Genomic DNA, 22,620 nt, shown 5'->3' with positions numbered 1-22,620 from the left:
TGTTCAACCAAGCCCCCCCCCACTCCACTCCATGAGTCTTTACTTCTTTATTTTTTGGTTGTTTCAGAGCCTGTAGCTCTGTAAACCTCTTAGCTATACATCTGAAAAATACTATAATCAAACTAATGTTTAGTGTTGAGTGAATGCAGTACATTTCACCCACTTTTGCCTGATCGGAAAACACTCAGTGTTAGCATGTTGCACAGCTAATCTGGCTACCATTTCCACTACCTGAGTTTATACGCCTACTTACCAGCGTTGTGTTAGAATACAAAAGGCCAGCAAAAAATGCCTTTAAGACTGAGACTGCTACACAACAAGTGGGTATTTTCATGTCTCTTCATGTCCTGTAGTGCGGGCTAAACTCAGTTAGCTTGTTACAGTCAGTTAGCCTGATTGTACATAAGTAGAAAATAAATAGCCATAATGCAAGTGATTTCAGAAATGGTAACTCTATTATGTGAAAATTTAGTGCAGTATTTAATTCTGTAAGACTCTTTCCTTGCTCCGGGTCCAGTTCTGGTTCAGACGTGTGGCTGAATTCTGGAGTTTTGTTACAAGACAGTGGGTAAGCCTATACTTACAGGATCTGGGCTTATGGCGGGTAACCAAAGGTCTTTTGCTTTACTTTTCCTGTTCTGGGATATCTATTGCAATGGCAGGAGAAGGCACAGCGCTGTTCCAGATAGGGGCCTTGGCAGTGGAAGCTTATTTTATTTAAGGAAAACTTTATAAAACACAGCAAAGACCGTGTTTGTACAACCATTGCAGGATGAGAAATCCATTTTGTATATTAAGCTGACACTTGAAATGCACATTCTTGGGAGATATGAGACTTAGATGAACTTATAATGATAATGGTATAATGCGTGACCTTTAAGATATTTCCCAATCATTTACAGATGATTTTCATTTCTCTGCTCTAGCCAAGGTCAGTTCTCCAGTTCTATTAAGTTCAATGATCTGAGGTTTTTGCGATCACTTAAAGGACAATTTCACTGGAGGAGAATCCCTCAAGCGCAAATGTTAAGTAATAAGTACCCTGCATGCAGTGAGCAATACATATCGCTGTCCACACTCAAAGGAAAGCCTGGCACCTGGTTGGGAAAGAGGCCCAGTTCCCCCCACCCACTTGCGGGCCCTGGAAGAAAAGGGGGAGCACATTCCCAGACTGTTTCCCAATTCCATCTGGTTATTATGTTGCCCAATTTGTATGGAATCCTCGAGTTAATGAAAATACTGTTTTATGTATAAATTCATATCAAGGCAGCGCTGTTTGTGTAGAGACCCTGCTGGATTTATTTGCTGTGCTTTCATACTCTGGAGAGTCCAAGATCAGAATTAATTCTCGACCCTGGAGAATTATCCAAAATGGAATATGAAGGCAGTGATAGGGGAGCGGGGCAATTTAATCCTGAACAAAGTTTGAAAAATGAGTTCAAAGCCTTTTAACCCTTAGTCTGCTCTTAGATGGAGAGATGGTTGGTCCCAGGTTTGAGTGGGAAAAACAATATGCATCGACTGGTGAGAGACTCCCTGCATGTGTGTGTGCATGTGAAGATCTAAACAGCCTGTCCAACTTCTTCTAAGGGAAATGTGACAAAGAACACACACGTCACATTGAGTGGCTGGGGCTGCAGGGGTGGAAAGAGGGTGGGGGGCACGGAGGTAGGGGTCTGTGATTGTGATCAAGCATCTCAGACACACACACACACACAGCTGCGAGCACTTGTGACCATTAACACCTTGTAGCAGAACATGAAAGCGATGGATCGCGTTTTCTGCCCAGCTGAAGTACCGGCGGACCTCTTATGGCATCTTCTAGATTTACAGCTGTGCAATAAGATCAGCCAACAAAGCCCGGACTGAGCTCGGACACGCTTAAGTGTGGAGAATGTAAAAGAAAGCTCCAGAATTTAACCTTTAAATGATTTAGCACGTGTAGCTGCAAAGGATTTAACGACATCCAGACATTTTGTCACAGGAAGAAAGAATTGGAAAAAGTTTAGTATCTGACAGTAAAAGAACGACGCAAATGGGGATGGATGCAGAAAAGAAAAGTGCAGGAGAAAAATGAACAAATCCCAGAAAATCAGCACTAAAAAAAAAATAAATAAAAGCAAGTAGGTGTTTCTATGCTACCTGCATGTGGGTTTTTCCTGCACTTCACACCCTGCGTGCTGTTAACTCAGAGCTACAGCTGCCCCAAAGATCCTGGAATGTTTATGGGTTTGTTTTGAAGTGCCTATGCACACACACGCACACACACACACACACACACACACACACACACACACACACACACACACACACACACACACACACACACACCCTCCACCTCCCACCAAAATGCCACCCCCTACCATCACCACCACTGCACACCCTCTCAACCAAATTAGGCTCAGCGGGGATAACTGAACTCTGTTGAAGACCATTTTTCAATTCATTAACACATCAAAGCTTCCGTAGTGCTCCGCATAAAGACTCGTTTTTTATCTAAAGGAGGAAGGGGGAAAAAAAAAAAAGTCATTTCAGTATGGGGAAGGACTTCTGTGGGTGGCGGCAAAGTCAGCAAAGAGTCTGTGATCGCCCCCCAAAGTGAACGATTTTCCTCCGTGGGTCAGCGTCCAATTCGAGGATGCGTAAAGCTGGTTTCTCGTGTTGTCGTGGAAATCAAATAACAAACACAGGCTACAGGCTTGGCAAACGGAGGGATGCGGAGACCAAAATAAAGCGAGGGAGGGAGGAGGAGAACCCTTTGGAAAATTCTAGAGCAATGAATTGTTTCACCACACTGTCATCAAACCGAACGGTGCCAAGTGCAAAATTTTCATCTGCGGTTCTTGTTTCGGCCCGGTACCTTCCCCCTACACAGTTCGTCATCTTAGGTGATCTGTGTTTTTCAAAACAAGAGGAAATATTTCGAGATCGAGAGGAAAAAAAATGAAACACACACCACTTGATTTCAGTTATTGTGTTGAGATGCTTCTACAAGTAAATGTGCTCCGAGGAGGCTCGCATGTTGACTCGTCAAGTACGAATGACAAATTGGCCCTTAAAGACTCCGCTCAACAACAACAAAAAGAATGCGAGCGTGTTTGTGAGTGCACCACCCCTCTCGCATCCACTCCATATGTTCGGGATAAATCTAACCTCAATTTTCCTTCAGGCCGAACAAAAGCCAAACCGTGCGTATACAGTGAGCACAGCCAATTGATTCTGGAGGCCTGTGCGAAACACAAATCCCATGGCTAAAATTGGTCCTTGAAAATTGGAGTGCGCTCACACCAACCACCTTTCCCCTCTTGGCCCATGCCACAGTCCAGACTTGCTTGCAGCAGCCCCCCTTGGGTGCTCTCTTCGCCTGGCCAAACAGGCTCTGCTATATGGGCTGCTGCCATCACGTGTGTGTATGTGTGTATGCCAATGCGTATGCTGTGTGTGTGTTTGGGCCGAGTTCCACCTGGCTGCTCCAGCCACCTGCTCAGGGCACCAAGGGGAACACCCGGTTAATTAGCTCCTTATTATAGCCAAGCCAGTGTACAGTGTGGATAAACACACACACACACACACACACACACACACACACACACACACACACACACACACACACACACACAATGATAAGTGCCTCAAGAGGTAATAACCACCCACAAAATAATATGGACTGAGGGTAAAAAAATAAAAGTCATAAGCAGATGTAAGCTCTGCTGGATCTGTAGACTCTGATGAGCTGTGGACTTCAAGCTGAGACAATGACTTAAAGAGTCAGAGCTGAGGACTAACAGGAAACCCGGCTGGGTGCATTACACACTCGGTACAGTATGCAAGAGCTTCTGCCTCTGTAACAAAGCCGCATTAACTCCATTTGTTCCCTTTCCCCCACACAGACATCTTTCAATTTCAGATATGATACCACGTCTCAGACTTCCCCTCCCTCTGGTGGGTTCTGTGGTTAGCCTCACGCCGCCGGCTTAAGAGCAAGCTCTCAGGAGCCCTTTTGAACTTAAGAGTCCCCTTAATACCTCTGCCACCCCTCCTCCTCCTCCTCCTCCTCTCCTTTTACTTTCATAAGACCCCATCTCAAATGCTGGTCGCTCGTCTCTCCTTTGCTCGTTTCCTGCCTCGGCCCTCGTTCTCGTCCACCTTTTTCCTTCATCTCCACTTTCTCTCTCTGGATGGCATCAGGCAGGGAGAGATTTTAACAAGATTACGCTGGAGGGTTGCCAGGTTGGGGGCCTGGTGTCAGTGGAGAGTTGAGTTCTTAGCTCTGTTCTCCTTCACTGGTCCACTTCACATCCCTACATCGTTATCTCTGTCCTGCTGCCATTGCTTTCTGTCTCTTACTTGCTCTTTTTTTCCTTGTCAAAGTCAAAAAGATGCAATCAGGAGAAGCAGCAGAGGCTGTTGTGCAATCAAATCATCATGGAGAATCAGTAAGAACCAAGGTAAAGTGCAGCAGTTTTTACTTTTTGCCTTGACTCTTGGCACACACATGCATGATGTAGCCTCTGGGCATTGCACGAGATGCCCTGTTTGGGTTAGAAATAGAAAGTGACAGATGGAACATACTGCGAAAATTCACCACCTTGGCCAGAGATGACAGCAGAAATGGTGGAGAACCGTGGCTCAAACCCCAATAATAGCTGAACATTTGAAGCGGCTTTGGAGTCGTAAAGGTGATGTTTAAATTAGCAGTGAGAAGCAGAGGTGGGCTGACTTACAGATCCGGTCTGTAAGATATATTCATGGGCTGAACTTCCTCAGTGGAGACGGATGCAGTCTTCTTTTGACTTCACTTCAAATGCAGCACACAAAATGCAAACGATGCCAGCGACTGATCGCTTAGATCAGTTTTTTTCCCCCCACCCTCTGAGTCAGGTATAGACATGAATGAAAACCTGTTAAAAGGGAGCTCATACTAAAACATATTTTCTTTTAATACCCTCTGAAACTTGTTGCCACCAGCAATACCGGCTGGCAGCCAAAATACTTATTTTTTTCTCCAGGCAAGAGAACACAAACACTTGCAACAACATATGAAGAGGCAAAACATTACGAAATGACGAATTCAGCGATAGAAGAAGGAGGAGGCTGATATCTGTGAGGCGAAATAGATAAAATACAAAACAGCAGGCGTGAGTTTGTCCAGGCAGAAGAGGGAATCTCTGAAGAGCGTGCTGCAACGAGGACAGAGAGCAAAGACGGCGCTGGAGGTGAAGGGCACCTCAGGAGGTGATTGCTACCATCTGTGGGAGAGAGTTGATGTGGGCCTGGGAAAGCAGGGTGGGCACACACACTGCAGCTCCACCAGTTTGCTTTGGCACCGGGATGAAATGCTACATCACACTTCCAGATTACATGTGGCTCTCGCACATGCACAGACGCGAGGAGATGCGTACGCATGCTAGCGTGCACTCCCTTGGCCTCGGGCAGCCGCGGCGCATCCAGCATTTTAACCCGGCTGACATTAAGCGCTGTTATTTGACACTTTGCTGTCCTGAACGTTTGTTTAACCGCGCTTCATTCTTGCCAAAAGCCTTTATGGGTGGCTTTGCCGAATGAGAAATGCATCAGTCCCTTGTGGGTTGGCCACGAACCAAAGCTGCAATACTGACAGAGGGAATAAAAGCAAAGAGCAAAGCTTACAGTCAAAGTGACCAAATCCTGCTGTCCTGCCGCTCCTGCTTCAAATTCTTAAAGCGCGCGCACCCCACCAAAACAAAATTCAGAGGCCTAATGTTATGTTTGTTGGCCTCGCCATACCATAACTCTCGTGTCTCACGCTAACTACCCCAGAGGCATGATTTTAAAAACAACATTCTGCGGCTGTGTAATTATTTGAAAGCACAGGAGGTTTATTTAAAAAAAAGAAATCACTTTCCTTTGCTCACCAACCCCCACGCCCCCTCAACAAGCACACACACAAACAAAAGTAACTGAAGCGTCGTTTCCCCGTTTGCCTCCATAGCAAAGGCAGTGGAGGTCACTTAGTGAAATTAGGAAAATGGAACAAACATACATCCTTAGCCATCTATATTTAACATCTTACTAAGATTCATATCATAATGGACTCTATAGTCAGATTAAAATAATAATAATTTTTAAAAAAAAAGTTCAGCTGACCATGTTGTTCCATTTTAGGGTACCAAGTGCTCTGGTGATGTTAGCTTTTCATTTCAAAATAAAAGCACACAAACGTTGCTCATCTGTGAAATCAGGCGCTGATGCATCTTCACGCACACTGTGCCATGCTTTCATGTGCGCGATGTTTAAGAATGAGGTCATTTCTAAAAAGTGTCTTGATGAATCTGCTCCATGACTGGAACGCGGGCCTGACCTCTGCTTGGCCTCGGCGGAGGTGAAGGCGGACGAGGACGAGGAGGGGTGCTGTGAAAGGATGGAGGCCTATTTTGAAATTCTAATAAGGATTGAATAACCATCTGCCCCTTGTCAGTGAGAGAAATGAAGAGGTGGAAAAAGAGATATAAAAAAAAAAGCGGCAAATTTGCGCTTCTGTGGTCTTTCAGAGTTTCCAGCTCTGAAAGCTTCATCAGAGTAATGGTTCTGAGCATGTGTTGCTGGCCGGCCTCTTGCTTTGACACCGCTGCTGGATCACACTGCTCTCCCTAAGAAACCCATCTGTCAATGTCCCCCTAATTCCAGCTAATAGTTTCCAAAAAACATAAGCTGAGCCCACAAAAAGCCACAAGCCCCCCGAAAAGCTTGAGAGGGTTTGTGACAAGTCTCGCAAAAATCTGTCCGTTCTGCTTCTCCTTCCTCTTCCGCTGTAAAAGTCACATTTTAATAAGACCACTGTTTCATTAGTGAAGCAGACATGATCTAATAGCATCTACGTATTATATAACAGCTAATAACTTTTTTCAGAGGTAATAACTAATTTGTGGGATTTCCTTCAGGTGATGACATGGCCTGAGGTATAATGAGAGTCTACAGTGAAAAGGTCTTTGACTGATTGGTTGTTTAATTTTAAAATTAAACCGTCTTGTGCAGAAAAAAATAGGAATACCATATCATTCATTCCCTCCGTGGACCCACTGTGTCAAATTTCCTACTCAAAATATTCAACACCACACCCAAAGACGTCAGCAGAGCAGAAACACTCGGCTTTCGCTGCTAACCGCAGCTCACCTGCATTTCTGGCAAATCAGTCGAAACAGCAGTTCAATCAGTCTTTAAATGACTTCCCTGTTTAATGCATACCAGCGCGCCTGGCTCAACACTGGAAGCAGATCTGGCTCGGTGGGCCACTGGGGGATGGATGGTGTCTGGCCCCGAGCTTGCAGCGTCCCAGCAGTGCTCTGGACTTCCTGCAGGTTGAGTACAAATGAGGGAGAGGAAGGGCTGGAGAATAGAGCAGCTTGTTGTTGCAGCCAAACAGGGCCGAGACGGCTGTGGACACAGCCAAGAGCAGAGAGCTACGAGACCATAAATTATCATCTACTCAGGATGCCACATTGTCGTTGACTCCACAAGAGGGCTCTTCATCTTACGGTGCGACTTTGGCAGATTCAATTTATGGCATGATCTAGTGTCTCATATTTTTAAGTTAACATAAAGTATTTACATTACGAGACCGGCCACGCCAGCAGAAAAGCCCACACTCCATCACAACCACTAACCAAATAGCTCTTATCCATCTGTTTCCTTATTCTCTCCTGTGGCTCGGACGCTGAGCAGATAAATCACAGATTTTTCCATCATGTCTCCCTCAATACAAACAGACACAATCCTTTACGAGGCTGCCCTCTCCGACTACTACAGCAGGGATTTGTAAACCAATGTCTCGAGGCAGGATTCATAGAGAGGGAGGCGGCAGATGGGCGTGTGTGCGCATGGCTTGTGTCTGGAGACGCTATGCGAGTTTGCCAAGAGCACAGACAGAAATCCTGGTGCAGGGCATGTCGAACATTTAGCAAAACCCAAGTTCTGTTAGAGGCGCTGTTCATGTTGTGCATGTTAAGTTTAAGTCAAGACCGATAACACCAAAAACTTGCACAACGTTTAAAAGGAACTTGAAAGGGTAAAAATCAGCCAAGAGGCACATAATTTCTCAAGAGCCGACTCGGCTTCAGCGGCAGGGTGCAAAACAACTTTTGATGTGGCTCTAAATCTGCCCACTCTGAATTCCTCATTACCCACAAACCACCTCCCAATCAGCTTAACTCCGTCACCCCTGCACGGAGGATCGTGACCTTTCAGACTCTCCCTCCAAACCCAAACAACCCCAGGACCTCTTATGACACCTAAGGGACTCCTCCGCTATGTAACTTACCACTCTTACAGTTTCTCAGTCTAAAGACCTACACCTCACTGCCACAGCAGCATGCCTCAGGCCTCACCCTGTAGCACCCCCCCCCATCAGTTTGTGTAACGTCTCAAAAAGAAAAGCAAGCTGAGAAATCTTCTTAAGGGGCTTTATTTATACACTGAGAAGCCTCTTTAAAAGGCTCTCCTGCTACTTTAAGAATATTTTGGAAGTGGTTCCAGTGGAATAGGCTGTAAAAAAAAAAAGAAAAAGAAAAAAAAAAAGCTTGTGGAACGTGAAATTAGGGACAACTGGGACTGGTTTGTTGGCAGATCAGGATGTGTGATCAGGTATAGCGTGCGACTAGCAAAGACCTTTAACTGCCCTGTATCAACACCGGGATTAGGTCATCGTAGTTGGCCAGTGGAGCTGGGCTGTTTAGGCCAAAAATTCTGGGTAAAAGTGACATATCAATCCCACAGAGATGAGATCTACGGAAAGCGGGCGTAACACTTCACAAACGGCTACGGGACATTTGAAAGAGGGCGTGCGCAAGAGTACGAGGGCGAAATCACTCAGGGATTGACAGGATATTGTTACAGAAAGGGGTTAGGTGTATGTGTGCCTGCATCTGTGAGCGGAGAAAGCGAGGGCGTCGAGGAGGAAAAGCCAAAAGTAAGGCTGAAACCTCCCGTGTCAGTTCTAAGTCCAGTCTAAGGCTAGAACGGCCTCGCTTCTCTGGCTCTGTCACTCTCTGTCCCCTTTAAACAGATCTGGCTCTGTTCAATGCTAAATATGAACTCAGGCCAGCTCACAGGGCAATTACAACATGTTAGAAAAATATACTGTGTTTTTCAATGTTCTGCTCCTGTTCCCCCCCCCCCCCTTCTCTGGCTGTAATTTTATTTCATTACGGGTAAAGGTTAAAGCAGGGACAGTGGTTTCTAATATGGTTTTATTTTCCTACGCTAACACATTTTTATGACAAGCAAAATTGACCTGAATTGAGTTCAACGTAAGTCTATTCACACCAACAGAAGAATGCTGTAAAAAATATATATGTGTAACCACCAAAGAAACAGCCACACATTAGCGGATGAATCCTGATAAAAACATCACTAATGTGACATGTAAACAAGACCTTTGTACAGCCATAAAATTGGTGTCATAGAAAGGCCTAATCCTATACAAAGGTAATCCACTTACATGACAAAAATTGCCACAGAAATTGCCATGATTTTTCTTGGCATGCTTTTAGAGCACGTCTGGGTGACTTTTACTGAGTGTGTCGTGAGGTGACGGCAAACGCTGCCAAATAACATTCTTGGATGTCTTAGCCGTAGCCGTGTGCCAATGAGTCGAGCTGTTGTCATCCACTGTTTAGACTTGCTTGTGCAAAACAATTTTTTCTTTTTAAATAGACAAGTCCAGGATGTAGTTGAGTGCAGTAGCCCTGTTTTTCTCTACTGGAACAGTAAATGCAAGAGGCTGATGAGAAATGAAAGGAACGTATGGGCTTGTGTTTTGAGAGACATTGCCAAAGTTGTCAGCCCACAACTCTTCACCTGTATAAACACAAACCCATCCGGTATGTTCTGGCAACATCATTAATTACTCTTATGACAGTCAAACACGGGTCTTCCGAATCATATTTCTCCTTTTCTACAGCTCGCTCTTTCTCTGTGTTGCTTGTGTATAAAATCATTTTTGGTGCCCTCTCAGTTGAGTTCATGCCCTGCAAATAACCATGCCATGAAAAGACCCAACAAAATAAACAAACATTGAAATTTTCAGGCATTTCCTAATTTTCATCTGCTCAGCTAAGACACGCAATCAAAACTTTAGATGCAGCCACTGTTGCATTGATTTTTGCACCACAGTGTTGTTCAAATTCAGACTTTTTTATGATTGTCTGCAACCTGAAGTAATGATACCATGCAATGTCCACGAGATATCTACAGCAGACAAACTAAAACATGGTTAAAAGCACATAATGGATGACAGATAAGAAGAGAGACTTACGCAGACATTCATTGGCCTCGCGAGCATTGGCCCTCTGCCAAGGTCGGTCATAGTGAAAGGGCTTGCAGCGGTCACATTCGGGGCCCTCCGTGTTGTGTTTGCAGTCACACACCAGTTTACCTTCCTTGTCTTTCAGACAGCGTGAGGCATGGCCGTTGCACTTACACCTCCCACCCACCTGGAAGTCTCCCACTGCATAGAAATAAGTTGGGAGTGTTGACGTCACTGCCATGGGGTCATCATCCCTCCCTCCAGTGTTGCCTCCGGCCCCTAGTACCAACTCCCGGGGCATCTGCGGCCGGCTAAAGACCACACGGATATCAGTGACGGTGACCCAGTCCTGAAGAACTGGGCTGTTGTCAAAATCTTTACCAGAAGGCCGTCCATCCAGAGTGCTGAAAGCTATAAGCCCTCCAGACAGCGGATAAAGGTCAGTGTGACCATCTGTGCAAAGAGCTTCCTGCTCATTCTGCTTGGTGATGGTTGCTTTGTTGGGTCGGTTGTACATGCGGCGGCACTGCGAGGAGTAGAACTGGTAGGGCATCCAGGTTTTGCCATAGTCCATGCTTTTGTATATGGCCAGGGACTCGGGTCGTGGTGAACAAAACTGCAGGCTGACGTAGGTAATCTCAAATTTTTTACCCAGCGAAAGGGTGAGAGTCACATTGTACGGAGAGGTGTTCAGATTCTCCGACTGCCAGCAGGTGAGGTTGTGGGCCGAGTTGAGGTCGGTGAGGTAGGAAGCCGGGTGGGCACGGCGAGGGTCGGCTGCATCACAGATTTGGCACGTACGTACAGAAGGCCGCTCGTCGCCCCGCTCCACCACGCTACAGGAACGGGAGGGAGGTCGGCCACACACGCTGGAAACCGTAACCTCCTTGCCGAAGGCAGCATTGATAAACTCAGGGATACACCGGCGTGCTGCACCTGTGTCATCGTAGCAGGGGTCTGGAGGAGTCTGCTGTCCTGCGAAGGGATTAGCGGCACTGTGGGTGAAGGTTGAGCATGCCAGGAGGCACAGGCCCAGCAGGTACCTCCAAGGTTCCCTCATCCTGCTCAAGGGGCCTGTGTTTGGATGTGTATGCGCAAGGATGAGGGGTATGTGTGTGTGTGCCCAAGTGTGTAAACTGAGTGTCTGCGTCGTTGCACTGATCTGTCAGTGTGTGACTCCCCCCCCCGTGTGTGTGTAATTTGTGAGTCAGTGGAAGAAGAGTGTCTGAGCTCAGTGACCCTTCACTTCAGGCTGGCCAGAGCCTTTCCTGTAAGAGAGAGAAATAAACACAAGGGTCAATGTCATCGACATATTTTACCATAACAGGATAGAAAATGGAAAGTGGCACTGATGTACTGCATAAAAAACAAGCAAACAAAAAACCCCAGTGTTGTGTATCTTTAAAACCAAATTATACCTCCCCTTATAAAGGAAATTAAATAAAATCTTTTACGTTTGTACGGCCAGAAGTGAATGTTTTCATTGACTGAAAGCCTGTCAAAGGATCAGACAGATGAGGGGCCCAAGAGAAAGAATGTGACCATTTAAAGAGAGACATAAGTGGCTGCAAGTAGCTGCATCCTGAATTTCAATGCCGGCCTCTCATTCACTACTCGAGTCCTACGCTATTCAGGTCAAAACTGGCCAAGCCTTCTGGTCATGCTTGAGCAGCATGGCAGAAGTCACCCCATAATCCCTGGTGGTGCGGCAGAGCAGTGAACCGTGTGTGACCCTGGTCAAAGCACTGCTGCAAGCACTGGTCCCAGAAGGGAAAAAAAAAAAAGAAAAAAAAGACGGGGGGGTGGATTCTGCATACGAAGACCAGGCTGTAGTTACTTGCTAATTTATGAGGAATTTTACAGGAAATCAACCGTTGCAACACTATTGTTACACAGTGCTGACTGCAAAGAAGGCAGTGTTGTGTTTATTCACTGAACCAGAAAATTCATCAAAAGTGATGGGTATTTGAGAAATAAACTCCACCTTAAAAGAACTGAGTCTATGAGACACTTTTCAGGCCTTTCTAAATCTATGGGTCAAGACAGGTACCTGGTTGGCATCTTTCATAAGCTCAGAGCTAGACGAGAGGCCTCTTGGTCCCCGAGAAAGATCGAGGGGCACAAGGAGAAAAAGCCCCGGAGCAAAGAAAGCAGACAATAGAAAGAGATGTATATGGCCTGAGGTTTCTTCTTCCTTAATCCCCCTTTTACTTCCCTGGATGTCAAGTCTAGAAGAGCCTCATTTCAAAAGTGACAGCGGAGGGGTTGGGAAGGTACCCCAACCGTTTAAATTCAATTACAATGCATCACACCCACCTCCTTCTACCCGCACACTCTTTCTTATACTACAGAATCGTTCTTCATCTTTGTAGAACAAAAGGCTGCATCTGTGGCCAATCAAAAAAAGTCATTTTTTGTGTATGAGGTCCATAAAAATCCTCAAAAAAAACAACAACAAAAAACACCCAAGTGTCCTAATAAATAGGACGCCTCTTCTGTGCTTAAACACATCCATTCAGCTGATTCTCAAGCAAGGTTCAGACACTTAGAAAAATTAATGTGATGAATATCGATAGCATATCGATGTTAATTTTAGCAACATTAAGCAGGTAATTGTTTTAGATTTAGGTTTTTTATTTTCAGTATGTGTGTGTTATGGATACATGCAGGAGAACACTGGATAAAGTTTTCCCTCTTAAAGAAAAGAAGAAAAGTATACTGTTAATAATTTTAAAGTAACAGGTACATTTGGAGTATTTAAAAAGAAAGGAGATAAAATATCATACAGGTGTTTTTCTATTTAAACATACAATGTCAGAAGGGAAATGCAGTATCTACACTATTATAAAGGGTTGTGGGCTGTATTATAGAGTATCCTAATGCCCCTATCTTACAGTGAAATGACATATTTTGAGGTGGAAACTGTAGTACATGCATGTTGTGTTTACTTTTTTACTAATTGGCATTTCAGGAACTAAATCAGTCTTTAATTTTAAAGACCTGATTTAAATCAAATAAAATCCCCAACTCGTCTTTTTGTTCCATTTGGTTTTAACAGTTGTCATTCAGTCCATTATTTTCTTCTTTTCAGAATATAAATAAAGGTTTAAGAAGACTTGTCTTTAATATTTGTTTAGCATTGATTTTAACCATATGTGTAAAAGTTTACATTACTGTTAATTAGTTGTATGTTGTTAAAAATGAAGTAAATTTATGTTATTTACTTTTGTTTACTAGACCAAAAAAACCCCAAACCCTTTCAGGTCTGAAACATACGCCCTTTTTAAATGACACAAAGTATCACCACCTGTAAAAACAATAACTTAAGCACATTAATGCGTAATTACAATGTAAAAAGATGCACTTTCAAAAATGTTTTAAAGGTACTTTTAATTAAAATATACTATGATCTTATACTACAAAACACAGTGTATTTGTCTCTTTCTTTAAACATACCAAATCGTACTCTGTTGTCCTTCTGTACCTACTGTATGTATGCATCACTACTTCAAATAAAAAGTTCAGAAAAATTACAGAGAACTTTTGGGACACGACAGCATAATTGTAGGATTTAGTATAAAGTGCTATAGTGGGAATTTCCCTATACGTGAGTATAGGGAAATACATCCTAACACATCTGAGCTCTGAAGCAGACAGTCAGAAACAATCTTCTAGGCAACTTAAAGACCTCAGCATAAGAATAAGAGCAACACATTTCCTCTTACACTATGCACAGTGGATTGAGAGGATGGATCTGCTCATTAATGACTGGACTAAGAGGTCTTGGCAGGATAGATAAGGACACAGATAGGTTGCATGTGTCTGCGGTCAGGGAGGTTAAAGTGGTTACGCAGACGGGAGTTCATCAACCAGAAGTACTCCATCAAAAGACTGGTCATGGTAAGGATGGTGGGCTTGACACCCAGTGGGGAGGGCGCAGAGAGGCGGCCGATAGAATTAGCAACTCATTAGCATCCAGGCCGGGCTTCCATCAGCAGCATGCTCATCTGGGAAAATAAACTGTGGGGAGTCTCTGAAGGAGAGAGGAAATGGGAGTGGAAAAAAAAAATAGGAAAAAAGGTCCAGAAATTATCACAGGATTGAAGATTTTATGGGCATGTTTAGAAAGAGTTGGTGGGTGGACAGCAGACGAGAGAAAAATAGATGGCATAATCATACATAAGAGTTTTGGTAGGTAAGAAAGAAAAGGGACACGGGAAGGAGAGAAACGGTGAGGGGGCACGACAGTGATAAAGCATGACTGGAGGGAGGGCAAGCAAGGACAGAGATGAATGGGAGCAGTAGGAGAAAGAGGGAAAGTGACAGAGATGGAGGGAGGGAGTTGAGGGAAGGACATAAAAAATGAGAGAGGGCGCAATGGAGGGGAGACAGATTAAGGTAGAGGACTGCACGGGTCTGTGTCTGGACTTTGGATGACTAAATATGGTGCGGCCCATGTGCCTGCCGGGAGACTCTTCCAGGGTCTGGTGCTGTCAGGCGCGTCTGGCAGACGAGCGTGTAGGTTAAACAGAGACGGTACAGTGACACGGCTGTTTAATTCCACTCAGTCCGTCCTCCGAAACAGATGCCAGCGTGCACAATTGGGAGACAATCAGAAACAGAAGTACTGTGGCAAAAATCTGTATTTATTAAACACGAGAGACTTATCTCACTTCCACTAAAATCAGCCTTTTGGTACCTTTAATCTCTGCTATGACATCAGCACTGAGGTGTAGCAGGTTGACCTTTTAAATACTAAGAATCTGTTTCAGCAAAAAGTTATCTGCCTTTAGCTTTGGCCGTGTGTTTAACAAGCTACGACTTCCCCTCAGTGGGAAAGATTTAGCCTCTCATTAAATGTGGTTAAAGTAGCAACAGCTGCAGTCCAGTGTCTCCGTCTTTCTGATTAAGACGACGAATCCCACACAGAAATGCTGGGTTAGCGAGTAGAGGCTGCAGCTTTTAAAGAAAAAGAAAAAAGCCTTCAGATTTGCTTACATTGTTCTAGTAAAGAGATATTCTTATTGTTGTGGAAGAAAATAAAATCATGCATGCAATATTTTTACATTATGATTCTTGCCAAGAGTTAAATGAGAAGATTAAAACCACTCTCGTTCAAGTGAGTGTAGCAGTTATCCTGGCTTTGTTTAAGTGTTAGAAAATCTGGCTACCACGTTGCTAAAGCTCACTAATTAATTACATTTGAGCGTAAAGATGTTACATTTAACCTGAGGGTAATGTATCGCTTCCCATGTTGATCTCCAATAATAGCTACGCTTTTCCATTTCACATTAAAGTTGGCCTGCTTGCAAACCTACCGGCATCATTTAAGTGAGAAAAAAAAAGTAATTTTAAATTAATTAGCTGGTCGAAGTGCGGTGACAAATACAAACTGCATATTAGGCAAATTGTCACAACAACATTCCTCTGTGGCTTAATGGCAATGAAAATCCTGAATGTGCAAACACACTATGATCCCAAATCCTGGCTGTGGCAGTGTTAAATTATTTGCTTATTAGTAATATGGCCTCCTTTGGAAACGAAAGAATGAAAATAATATGGGGCTTTTAGAGTGAAAGCCCTCGCTCTCCCCCTGCATAGCATGTTTTTCCTCGCCATAAAGATTACTCAGGCCATTTGGCAGTCGGAACAGATCCAGCGGTTTAAAAATCAAACCAGTGAGAGCCCAATTAAGGAAGGCTGATGATGAGGGGCAATGGGAAAGGAAATTAGATTAAAGAGATGTGGGCGACGAATAGAGGAAGCAGAAATCCAGGAAGACAGACGAGAGAGAAAGGGAGGAAGAGAAGAACAGGAAGATGACAGGGTGGTCTGGTGGTTTCAGCGGAGACATTCCAGGGAACGTTTTTTCAGCTTCTCGCTGTCACCGGGAGATCATCCCATGTTGAGTTGTCTCTCTTTCAAGCGTGGGCGCCTCTGTCAGAGTTCACAGATTAGGAAAACAGAAGTGGCTGAGAGGCTTTATTTGGCTTGGGTGAAGAGGAGGGCGCCAGGGGAGGTGAGGATAGGGGAGGGACCAGCTGAGCCACTTTGTATCCCAACTGGGAGCCGTTCCTGCTGTTCTGGAGGGACGGTGTGCTGGCCGCACTCAAAGTGGGACTGAATGGAGGCTTTCTGCGACGACCGTCTCAGATGACAGCAAGCTGGGGTCCAAATTGGTACCCTGCTAACCCTCCAGCCTGCTGTATAGTAATCCCTAATGGGGTTATTACCGGCTGCCCGGAATCATGATGGGATTTTTAATAGGCTAACAACAGGGCCACCTCCATTCTCATTATCAGCATGGAAAGATACACTGTATGAATATTACACCGCTGAATAGGAAAGCAACAAGGTCAGGAATCCCCTACATCTACTCCATCCCCTCAATCTTATCCATTTACTAGTGTTTTCTTTCAGATTTCAGGAAGTAGTCACGTTTCACAAGGTTTATTTTAGCTTTTGTGCCACACCTATAAATTAGTAATTGACGCCATTTATGAGAGAATAAGATAAATTTATATATTTGAGAAAATGGAACCGGCCATAAATGAGAGTTCAGATTAATCATGAATCACATCCCTGTCCCCTTTGCACCCACAGACAAACACAAACACACACACATCTGAAAGGTAAACAAACCTGTCCAGACCAATCAACATGACCGACAGGTGTCAGGTAACAGGGGTCAGATATTAGCAGCCTGAATCCCACTTAATGATGTCCGTCTCCACGGTCGTGAAGATCCAACCATTTGTGTGTGTGTGTGTGTGTGTGTGTGTGTGTGTGTGTGTGTGTGTGTGTACGTACGTACGTACGTGAGGGTGAAGGAAAGTCTGAGTACCTCACTAGCATTCATTAGGTACTGAAGAGGCAGGGGGAGGGCCGAAGAAAGAGGGGGGTAACCTCTCACAGCTGAGGGCGTCATTAGCACGGGGATCACTAACAAATTTTTAAAGTCTGCTTATGTCTCCTCAGTGGGTGTGTGTGTGTGTGTGTGTGTGTGTGTGTGTGTGTGTTTGTGTGTGTGTGTGTGTGTGTAATGTGACAAATCCTCCAATTCCAACCTTCAAAACTGCTCACCATCACCTTACTGCCCTATCAAACTCCTGTAGCTAAACTCGAGTCCATGAGATAGTACCAGCTGTTTCTGGGATAACACAAAGCGGTTTCAAAGTGTCTGTGTGGCTCGAGACGCAGCAGGCAGATCCACAGAGGATCATAAAACATCCAAGTGAAAAAAAAAAAAAATTCTCTACCTTTCTATCTGACAGAAAGACACCGCAGGGAGAAACCCTGAACGCCCAGCAGAGGAATGCAGCAGCTTCTTTGGCCCAGCCCACACCGCCGGCCCCGAGTCTGACAGCAGTTCTTTAAATCAACAGAACCTGATCCAGAACCAAACAGGAGGAGAGAGGACAGACGGACAAGTTAAGACGGCTCTCACAGACTCTGGACGGGAAGCTGTACTTAGCTGCTGATCCTTGTATTTAGTGCAAAAAGTCACGAAAATTGCTGATAGGACACCTTGTTGTATATTTTTGTCTGTTAAAAAGAGGGTTCAGTGAGGTGAGCCTGCTCTCAGTGAGAAAACGAGAAGCGTAAGGGAGTGGAGAGGGCATGAGCAGGCAGAAAGTTTTAGGCATTACTCATCAATTTACACGGGATTAAAGAGGGTTAAACTGTGAGAACAGAAACAGGCGAAAATACACATCAAATGAATACACAAGACCTTTGGTTTTAGTTGTTTTTCCAACTTGGAGCCTCCACACATCCAGCTCATGTGTTTTCTGCTGCACTTTTAAATGTGACTGCACTCATAAAAAGCGAGAAGAAAACACAGTAAGTAGGGTGAAGACGAGTATGAGCCATACAGTTAAAGAAATCTAATAAAATATGATGCATTTAAATTATTTCTTTTTTAGTTTTGACCTTTTTTAAAAACATTTAGTCAGTGACACAAACCAAACATCTGCGGTAAAATAACTGATTTTAAGACTAAATCATACAGAAAGGTTAACCTTAAATGACACTACAAAATAAAGTATCTGAGTTAGCAGTGACAAACTGAATCACAGCCAAATGGATCATGGATAGCTCTGAACATAAGTATGTTGTGTTACAGGATGTGGAACTATTTTCTTGAAAAAAAAAAAAAAAAAAAATTTCTCCATGAAGCTCCCACGAGGAAAAAGTTTTCTTCTGGATTTTTAGCTGACAGGGTAAAAGAGTTTGGAGTAGAAGGACCGGCGTCCAAAAATTTATAGCCACCTATGTCACGCTGTGATCCGTTTTCAAATACAAGAAATATTTCCCCTACATGTGCTGTCAAGATGCGCTTGAGAGAGAGCGAGCGAGAAAGATGGATGATATCCTCGGTCCTGCGATGGCGGGCAGACTAACAAATTCCTTTAACAGTGGATGAAAGCTATCAAGTAGCAGGATTACAGAGATAATACAGACATGTGAGAAATGCTGAACTTCCCAAAGTGTGGTGTTTTCAGGAAGCGGTTGGACCGGAGGGCTGCCCTATGGAACATTTCCCATGGACATAAGCACAACCCAGACCGCAGCTTGAGAGGCAGGTGAGCCATTTCTGGGTATGAGAGGAAGTAACTCGTTCAGAGGCATGGAAGGATTTAAGAAGAGAGGTGAACGCTCCTTTAAAACCCTTTGAAGGTTGGCTGCGGTAGGCAGAGCCGCGGTTTTCCCAAAAAGCCCCCCTAACAGGAAAAACGGTCTCTTTTTCTCTCTTTTTTTTTTCCATTGCATAAGAGCAACCTCTACCCCAACACAGCCGAAAGCACGGACCTACTTTGAACTCCAAGGGGGGTGCAAATCGTTTTATTAAGTCCTTGAAATACTCCGAAGGTTGCGTTCATTAAACACACTCCTTGATAAACAAGTCGTATTTACAAGACACTTTATCGGATGCCAAAGTTTGTGACTCAGACAAGCCTGCTTCACCTCTTCCTGTTCTTTCCTCTCCATCTCCATCTTTATTCATTCTCCCTTGAGGGTGATGTTACTACACCCCAGGGGGATTTCTGTGGGGGGGTTGCCCACAGGTCAGAGGTCAGAGTGTAAAGGCACTAACACTTTTCCATCACTACGAATGTGTCTGTGTGTATCCAAGTCAGATAAGTATACTGATAGGAAATAAGTGGGGCCAGATATACGCATGTGGACCTCACACACACACACACACACACACACACACACGCATGTATACACATCACTCTGCATCTGGATGAAATCTGCAGCTAGCAAACGCAGGCCTAGCATGGTGCAGGAAGTGGTGGGATAAAATGTGAATCTCTGCCTCTGGGTCCTCTTCCCACAGCGAGAGCCATCTTGGGTATCACGCTGATGAACGATGGGTATTTTAACAGAGAAGGTAAGCAAGTACAAACACCTAATTTGTCACTCAGAGAGATATCACACAGGCAATTAAGTCAGCAGTCAAGATAGTATTTCAACTTCATTCTCACCTCTGAAGTGGAGACAGATGCTGCCTGAGTGAGTGCATGTAATGTGGGGACTCTGTCACACCACATTCAGCTCATGGGCTGCATATAAATGCAAGGTTGGAAACAGAATATATCAATTCTTCATGGATTGAAATCAAACTAATTCTTGGATTTTGTTTTTTTTATCCCTGTAGCTACCAGAGTCTGATATGGTAGCTCCTGACAAACAGCTGCATCGTGAGTTCAATGATAGCCTCTCCCACAGGCTCGTGGTTGAGCAGACCTTATTAATTAATCAGCCTGCACCGTTTTTTCGAATGCTCGACTCAAACAAGGGGGATGAAGTTACACGCAGCAAAAACAGAGCAGTGTATGCGACTGAGAGAAACAGATATAGCATTACTTTCCCGCTCTCGTCAAACTGCTGAAGCCACAGAAGGAAAAATATAGTGGAAGTGTTGACTTTACTCGCTCAGGTGGACGGAGCCAAGATCCAGAGGAATCCTGCTCTTCAAGGCAGAAGAAAACAGTCTGCTTATGTTACTGCAGCTTTAACCATCTCCATCCAGCCGCACTTTAAGGAGTTAATAATAATCTGCACTATGTTGCTCGGGATTAGCCTCCACATCATGTGCCTTCAGCTGCTCCTGGCTCTACCTCCCTCGCTCTGTCACTGATGGAAGCAGGGTGTGATGCAATTAAATAATGATGATTAATTTGCGAAAACAGGGAAGCGGTGGCTGCACTCCAGATGAACAGCCCTTCGCTTCAGACGCGTTCAACTCCCCCTGCTTTCCTCTGGCTTCGACTTGACATTTCACATTCTTTCTGACCTTGGCGAGCGGCGAGGTTTCAGAGGCCCTCGTCGTGCACCGATTCCAGGCGTTTGCGGCGAGAGTGAGAAGTAGGTCAAGTGGCTGACACTGTTTCAGAGCGCAATAGGGGCATACTTTAAGTCTATTGAAGCAGTTAAGATAAGCCATCGGTATGGGACTCTCGCTTTCGCTTCCAGGCTTGTAGCTGCTTGAGAGCAGAGGAGTGGATGAGCTCGGGGAGGGTTAACCTCATCAGTATTGTCAAGGCTATTGTTTCCCATCACACCCTGACAGGAAGTGGACTTAAGTGCAAAAATGTATTATCATCAGTTGCTATTTAGAGTTTAGAGCACGGGTATCAAATTAATTTGACATCACGGAACACATACACGTTACTTTGATCTTATGTGGGTCGGACCAGTGAAACTCTCCTTTCTGTCAGTGTGCAGAAGCTTAACTACACATTTAAACCCAGAGAGATTTTAATATTAAAAAAAAGAAAGTCAAATTTTACCAGCATTTCTACATGATAAAGAAATGCTGCTGTAGTAAATGAATGAAATCTGTCAGCACAACTCTTTGGCTTAAATTCTGTGTAGCAGTAATGTTTGAAATGATAGAAATCTATTATTTATTTACTTTGGTGTAGTATGAATGGTCATGGGGAAAGTCTGGATCAGTAAAAAAAAAAAAAAAAAAAAGAAGGCTGCAAAACTTATGAAAGAACGGTTAAAAGTCATATATTCATGTCCTCCTACACATTTTCCAAAACCATCAAGTGGGCCGGATTGGAGTGTTGGCCGGCCGATTCTTGCCCCTGGGGCTTATGTTTGGCACCCCTGATTTAGAGAGATTTTCCTCACCTTTAATAATAAAGACAAGTTATTTCTCCAAACGAGCTACTGTGTCTTAATTTAAACATTTTTAATGTCCCTTTTTTTAACCCCAAGATGCACGTGGTGGCGTCGAACGGAAAGGGGGTAATATTAGAAGCGGCCAATGCACCGATTACGCGCCAGTGCCCGAACCTGGAAGCTGCTGCATGCAAGCTGGCTTTCGTATAGCTCACCTCTTGCACCCTCGGCACGGGCTGACATTGTAGTTTTTCCCTTTGCGGCGACACGTGGGCCAGGTGTAAACCGTGGAGGCTGACACCTGTTCGTGATGTCCGCCGCTCTGATCCAGCGCGTCCCGGTGATTCAGCAACCCGAAACTTACACGACCTCAGTCTATAATGCGGTAATAACAGTCATTGCCTGCGTTAAAAACAAATAGCAGGTCTGGACAGCCCGTCACAGCAAGCGCCGTGAGTCACTTACTAGGAAAATAAGCGGTGCGTAAAATTGAGATCTGGTCTCCGCAAATACGCGCACACGCCGGGTGTGTGGAACAAACAGGCACGGTGAGCCGCAAATTATAAACTTACCCCAGTGTCACAAGACGTCAGAGCCGCTGACTTTGTACTTTTAAAAGACGTCCTACAAGCGAGAGATCCACCTTAGCATTAAGCTTCGTGCTCCGTCAAAAACCGTCCTCTCCAAACGAGGGGAAAAAAGTGACGCGTACTTTCTCACGTTCGTCTCCTTTTAAAAATAGTTAAGCACAAGTGAGAAGATACCGGCGGGAGGAGAGATGGACCACCGAACCCATCCGCGTCCGAAGCTCAGAGCGACTGAAGAGCGTCCAGTACATCCATATGTAAAGAGAGCCCGGGTTAGGCTACTCCCCGTTAAAATCAAACCCAGATTTCCCCCAAAACCAAGAGAGCAAGAGCGCACCCGAGAGAGAGAGAGAGAGAGAGAGAGCGTGAGAGAGAGAGAGATCTGCATATCCAATAGCTCACAGTATTTGGATAACTTAAGTTTCATTTTTCCTGTAATTTGAAGAGGCGCCGAATTAATAAAAGAAATAAATATGCGCGAAGAAAAACACGTGTGACTAAACTACCACTTATATAATTTGATTTCATTCCACGGCCTCACTTTTACAACAAATACATCTCCGCCACTTTACGGACCGACAGTTACTCTGCTGCCTGCTCTAAACGCTCCGT

The 22,620-nt window shown here is 44.5% G+C and overlaps 1 protein-coding gene across 3 annotated transcripts in view; it reads right to left on the bottom strand.

The window, feature by feature from the left end:
* The window catches only part of ntn2 (netrin 2), a 43,637-nt gene that overhangs the window by 18,800 nt on the left and 2,217 nt on the right, over positions 1-22,620 (bottom strand). The window contains exons 2-4 of one of the 3 annotated variants that reach the window (XM_039616762.1): positions 18,015-18,093; positions 17,542-17,670; positions 10,292-11,550 (exon numbers count right to left, since the gene is read on the bottom strand). In XM_039616762.1, the coding sequence (XP_039472696.1) occupies positions 10,292-11,342 (1,051 nt within the window). In that variant the 5' untranslated portion in view covers positions 11,343-11,550; positions 17,542-17,670; positions 18,015-18,093. Of the gene's footprint in view, positions 1-10,291; positions 11,551-17,541; positions 17,671-18,014; positions 18,094-21,993; positions 22,217-22,620 lie in introns of those variants that run through there. The other 2 variants (XM_039616763.1, XM_031739397.2) reach the window with 2 other exon arrangements.

Source organism: Oreochromis aureus, linkage group 8, assembly GCF_013358895.1.
Source record: "Oreochromis aureus strain Israel breed Guangdong linkage group 8, ZZ_aureus, whole genome shotgun sequence".
NCBI lineage: Eukaryota > Metazoa > Chordata > Actinopteri > Cichliformes > Cichlidae > Oreochromis > Oreochromis aureus.
The sequence above is the reverse complement of the archived record's forward strand: the minus strand, read 5'-3'. Positions and strand labels throughout refer to the sequence as shown.